The sequence below is a fragment of the Halyomorpha halys genome, unplaced genomic scaffold, assembly GCF_000696795.3.
Source record: "Halyomorpha halys isolate HHAL.00 unplaced genomic scaffold, Hhal_1.1 Scaffold214.1, whole genome shotgun sequence".
In the NCBI taxonomy this organism is placed as follows: domain Eukaryota; kingdom Metazoa; phylum Arthropoda; class Insecta; order Hemiptera; family Pentatomidae; genus Halyomorpha; species Halyomorpha halys.
This window is the reverse complement of record NW_027110944.1, coordinates 56,000-62,184: the sequence shown is the minus strand read 5'-3', so window position 1 is coordinate 62,184 and position 6,185 is coordinate 56,000. Positions and strand designations below refer to the sequence as shown.

The following is a 6,185-nucleotide window of genomic DNA, read 5'->3' as shown; positions in this document are numbered from 1 at the left end:
ATTTATTATAATACATAATAAATAGTAAAAATTTTATTTTCAGGCTATCAGCAAATGCTACTATACTGTGGCCAGTGTGGAATGACTTAGAATATGTCTCCCATGTTATCTTACCACATAAAACAGAAGATCATCACATAGCCCTCGCAAAATTGTTTTATGAAAAGAGTTTGGCTTATAATACATTATTATTGAAATACAGTTCTAATCCAACCAAGTTCAACTTTCATTCATTGATCGAGGTATTACAACTATTATACTAGAGTTTATAAGTATTGCTATTATCTCCCCTGTCACAACACTTTTCTGGAAATCTTTGAAGCTCTCAACATCAAAACTTCCCATTGATTGGTAATGCTCCTCAATCTCTCATAAACGTTTGTAAAAATTCTCCTACTATGAATGCTAGCCACAGTGTAATCTCACAATTTACCTGTTCATTAATTTGGATTTTGTTCAAAGCATTTCACAATCTAAACTAAATCTAAAATTCTAAATAATAATACACTGCGAGTTGTTGACCATGTATGTCAACCAATATTGTTTAAGTGTTTTTTAGACAACACATCTTTTTGTCCAGGTGTCCATGGTATGCTTGATTAATCTTCAAGCTCAAAACCCAACTACCTTAAACTTTATTCCACATGCTTTGTTTCAATCTCTCAAATCGATCTCTCTGAGTTTGCTGAAGCTGTAAATACTGCAGTTATTTTATACAATCATAGTTATTCTGTTGAAGCTGGAGTTTCCCAAGGCCCCATATTGTGTCCTTTTTTCTACATCATATATACAATTGATATTCCTATCATTCCTTAGATGTTATAGCTACACTACCATCCCTACCTAACCCTGTAATAGCTTCTTTCGATCATTGAAGATACCTCTCCAAGATCAACCAATGGCGCAATGGTTGATGAATAAAAGATAATGGTTCAAAATACAATGTGATGATTACTCTTTCTCACAGTTCCTCCCTGCAAGTCCTATATATTTAATAAAATTCCATATCCCAGATCTGACACAGTGTGATATCTTGGCTTTATTTTAGACTAATGATTCATTTGGAACACACATATTAGATTTAAAAGACAAGAACTTAACAAACAATTTTGCCAATTAAATTGGCCACTAAGGAAGACTACAATCTCTCAGTTGAAAACAAACTTTTAATTTATAACACTACCCTCAGACCAATCTAAACCTTTGGACTTGAATTGTGGTGGACAGTTTAGCATTTAACACCAAATATATATAATCCATTAAATCCAAACTTCTGAGAAACATTGTTAACATTCCAAATTACATCTCAAACAACATACTATATCATAAGACTGTTGTGTGTCTTAAGTCATATGTTACATTCGTTTACCTTATACTGAACGGATTTCACTATTTCATCTAAACTTTTCCAGTCATCTAAATAATTGTGTTCCAACCTTATTCATCCTTACCCACAACAATTATTTTTTCTCACTAATCCGGAGCTCATCAAGTGAAAAGTGGACAGAGTGGCTATGGTAGGACCCGAGATAGTAAATGGTCTCATATTCTATTTAAGATTCTAAGACCTAAATATTTGGAAAATTAGTGAAAGGGCCAACAAATTCTCCATAAATGGTCAAAACAATTTAACAATATAATGTTAAATTTATCAACTTGTCTTGATCTGACTCGGTCTATCCATTGCAACAATCTATCTCAAAGATTGAAACGGCAGTGGCATTGAAACCTGTTTTAGAATAAATTTGTAAATTAGAGTTTTAATGGGGGACATTCATGTTCTGAGTTGCTGCGTTAAAGTCTTACTCGACCTCCACTTGCTCAGTTCCTATGAGGTTGTGAGAAACATATGCAAGAATTCCAGAGAGTCCTGTTCTAACCCTTACACGTAGGTGGGAGGAAGCAGATTCAGGGGTCTTGAACCTGAATGTAAATATGGTATGCAAAAATTGATGTGACTTATCTTAGTGGTTTTATTTTATTATAGTATTTTAATTTGACTTATTACTATTACTTTAGTTTTATTTATGTACCATGATTGTGGTTATTTTTATTTATACAAACATCACTATTACCTATTGCTCAAGACTGAGGCAGATTGTTATATTTGTCAATAAAAAAGTTTAAAAAAAAAGAGATTTGAAGTATAAAGAATATAAATCTGTTATATACATTTATTTTGTGTTTATTACTAAAATTTCAATTTCAATATAATATTTTCCAACAATTTCACCTTATCTTGCTCGTATCTCCTTGGTTCTTAATAGTTAAATTTATTTTCATTTACAGCAGTATCAGAAGTATAAAATAAGGGAATATCTGAACTTGAGTGCAAATATTATTTTGTTTCAGATGGCTGTTGAACCTAAGACTACGCACGGGACAGTACTGTTGCAAACTGGAAAGCATAGGATATATGACCACCTAGTAACAGTTACTACTGGAAACCAATACGACATACGTAATGTTCTGCAGTCAACAAACTTGAAAGAAGATTTGACAGTTGCTGTAATCTATGTAAAGTCTGAAAAGCACAAAGTTGAGTAAGTGGTTCACACAATATCCAAAAGAATGCTAATTCATTTCCTTTCAATTTATTGAGGACTAACAACAGGAGAGACGTTTATCAGAAACTTGTGGAATTTAGCATGTTTCAATATTTTTATATTTTGTAATGGGTGAAGTCAATATTTTCATTTTAAAATGGTATCCTATGTATAAACTTTATTGATTTTTGTGTTTTTAAATTCTTGTATTGAAAGATTCTTAGTATATAATTATTCATGGAAGATGGTTTGGCTGGTGATGGAAAAAGGTCAAATAGTACAAACATTTTTTATTATACACCAACATTTCTCTTTACTTTGCAGAGTTTTATCAGGATTCCCGCCTAGCAAGTCGACATAAGAATGAAAATAGAAGAAGCTGTTTACTTGCAAAATGAGAATCTTGATAAAACCCTGCAGAGTGAAGCAAAACCTTGGTATATTATAAGTTTTTTTTGAATTATTTTTAACTACGTTTTTTTACTACAATACCCAGACCATCTTCCTTCATTAAAATGATTGTAGCTATCGATATCCACTCGCTATGCTCGCTTAAGAGATAAAAAAACCTCAACAAGTCATGATCTTGGAAGACATTGAAAGGTTAAAATCCCTACCAAAACTAGGGGAGATTTTTGTTCATATTGTTATAATTTGACAATAATTTAAATTATGCCTTAAATTATATTCACTTACAGTGTAGTGGGATTTGGTTGGACTTGATTGTCAAACACATGTTCCCTCACTGTAAGATATTCGCTAAGCTACATTATATATATATTTTTTTAAATTTTAAATGATTATTTTATTTTATTTCTTTATAGGTTGACAGTTTACTACCCAGAACCAGTTCCTTACGTCGAAATGTATGTAGAATTTTCTGCATTGAACAATCTGTTTGCTCAAATGAACTGCACAACTCCATTCAAATCGTTTTCTCATATACGTGCGTTTTTGAAACTAATCACGACCAGGTAATTTTTTAAAAAAATATTATTAATTCACATGTAATATGTGGTATTTATTAGTTTCCTATGTTATGAAATTTAAAAAATTATAATAATAAACCCATGTAAGGAAAGCTTTATAATAAATAGTGCATTTCATGTTTCAAATATACTTAATCTTCTGTTCCAGGCCATTTTACCAACGCTACATAGAAGTATTATGGGCCAATCAGAGTGCACAATTGAATTATACCCATGCGTCTACCTGGGAAAAAGCGGTGCAGAAAACTGATGGAAATGTTTTCATAGATTTCCCACTAACCAGTCGTCACACTGGTCTCCTAAATTACAAATATGAGGTCTGTTCTTCAGAAACTTTATTATGGCATTTTAACATGAAACATTGCCAATAGTATTATTAAATCTTTTTACACTAGTTGGAAAATGGATTTTTACCATAAGCCAAAGGACCATTGGATTCATTTCAATGAAAGGCTAAAATCTTTCGTTAGTTAGTCCTCAACATAAAATATCGACTAGAGTAGATATAAAAAGGCAGATTAGGCAGATATAAAACAAATATATATAATAAACATTAAATGAACAGCTAAAGTTTATTTTCTGCCTTATAACTGACATTTCTTATTCACAAATATAAATAAGCAAAAACTTAAATGAAACTATAAATTAATTGTTAGGATATAACACAAAGATTAAAAACTTAAAACCTTAATTGTCTATAATACTGGTAAACAATTTATTTATACGGGATAAAACCAGTAACATCAAAAAAGGATTACAAATTATATATTGATATAAATACAAATATACGTACAAATAGGACATAAATAACAAAATTAAATTGAAATTTCAAGTGTATAAATTGAATATATGAAATGAAATGAAAACTAATTTTATTCTAGGACATCAATTCCCCTGAGAATAATTACATTGTACAATTTAGTACTAATTGTTTGGCATATAATAGTTTTATAACTAAATAATAAAATAATCAAAATAGTAAAACCCTACCCATCATCCTAATCCCCTAATGCAATCCCTATCTAGGAATCACCTTACAGTCCTCCTAGAAGGTTGAAACAGCAGTGGCCTCGTGACCTTTTATGAATTGGCAATTAGAGTACTGACAATGGTTCTTCACACATATTATGTCCTGAATGTCTGTGGCTCCAGTGCCCTTATTTAGTCTCCACTAGTTCTCAATACTAGTGATGGCTTAGAGAGAAGCGTAGGGATCCTGGAGACCTGCCTAGGCAGAATCTAAATATCATATATTGGTATGAATGTGTTCAAGAGGATCTATTTTACTTATATTATTTTAATTTTTTACCTTAATTATTTTCTAATCATGATATTATTTAATTTATTTACTTACCTATGTGTATGTATTATTTTACTGATTTTATGAATTTAATTTTACATTTATTTATTTATACTATTATTTATTTACTTTTTTCTTTTCATTTAATATGTATATATATTATGAATGAACACTTACAGCCTTAATACTTATTGCCATTGAGTGTGGCAAATTGTATTATTTCAATTAAAGAGGTGTAGATAGTTGACCGTAGATTAATGATTGGAGAAGTTTGTCGGGTGCTGACCGCACCCCCCGACAAACTTCTCCAATTATATCAATTAAAGTTTAAATATGTATATTTTTTTTTTTCAGAGCACTGACGCCGACGCTGAAGGTCGCTCAAGCCTTTCTTACAACAAAGAAGTCATAATGAGCGGGAATTATTCCAGAAGGACAACATTCACTGAAAGAAGCAAAAATGAAGTGATAAACATAAGTGTCAACAACAGTTACTTACCAACGGGTATCATATACATCAATGATTACAATCAAAAGGGAGCTGAAGAGTTGTTTCCAAACAGGGTAATTATTTTTGTGAATTTATTAGTATATTGTTATTAGAATAATTCAACCCCCCCCCCCTTATATTTAATATAACTAACTTGATATAAATTAATAATTAAAGAGTTTTATATCAAAAGTCAATGTAGCCACTTCTGAAAAGTAACTATTTGAAAATTATTACAGGAAAATTATTTATAACAAATATAAATAGAAAATCAATAAATTATGTTAAAATTAATGTACAATAAATATTAAAATAATAAAGTAACAAATAAATTTGAAAAGCATTGTAGCCATGACATGATTTCCTTTATGAAATTCAAATTTTTGACTGATTATGAGGTTTAAAGTACATGAATATGGGACAGTGGTCCCGAAAAGTTGTGCTACATTATGTTAATTTAAAATAAATTACACTCAAATCGGAAGTTTATTAACCTCAAAATTTTTTTTATTGAAGTAACAAATAAAATATGCAGTGTATGCATGTCATCCTTCCTCTGGATGATTTTATTACTCAACATTGCCATGCATGTGATGGTGTATGATTCCCACAGAGTCAGATATTATATTTTCTGTTATCTTAGCCACGTCCTGAATATGGACCCCACCCAGTTCCTCCATGAACCTAGTTGTGTTGGGTATCGTTCCACGGGATCCGAACTAGAGGCTTCTCACGTTGAAGTCTCGTTCTCCAGAACCCTCACGGAACTTTTCCTTAAGGAAAGGGATACATTTATCGTAGATATCCTTCTTTTCCCTTTTCACTTCATTTGCCTGGTCAAGGTCGTTATTTTCATATCT

At 31.0% G+C, this 6,185-nt stretch overlaps 1 protein-coding gene across 1 annotated transcript in view; it reads left to right on the top strand.

The window, feature by feature from the left end:
* Apoltp (Apolipoprotein lipid transfer particle) overlaps positions 1-6,185 on the top strand; it is a gene marked incomplete at its 3' end in the record, with an annotated part of 131,866 nt that overhangs the window by 70,745 nt on the left and 54,936 nt on the right. The window contains 5 exon segments of the mRNA XM_067049064.1: positions 44-242; positions 2,353-2,543; positions 3,371-3,520; positions 3,684-3,852; positions 5,190-5,399. Coding sequence (XP_066905165.1) covers positions 44-242; positions 2,353-2,543; positions 3,371-3,520; positions 3,684-3,852; positions 5,190-5,399 — 919 coding nt within the window.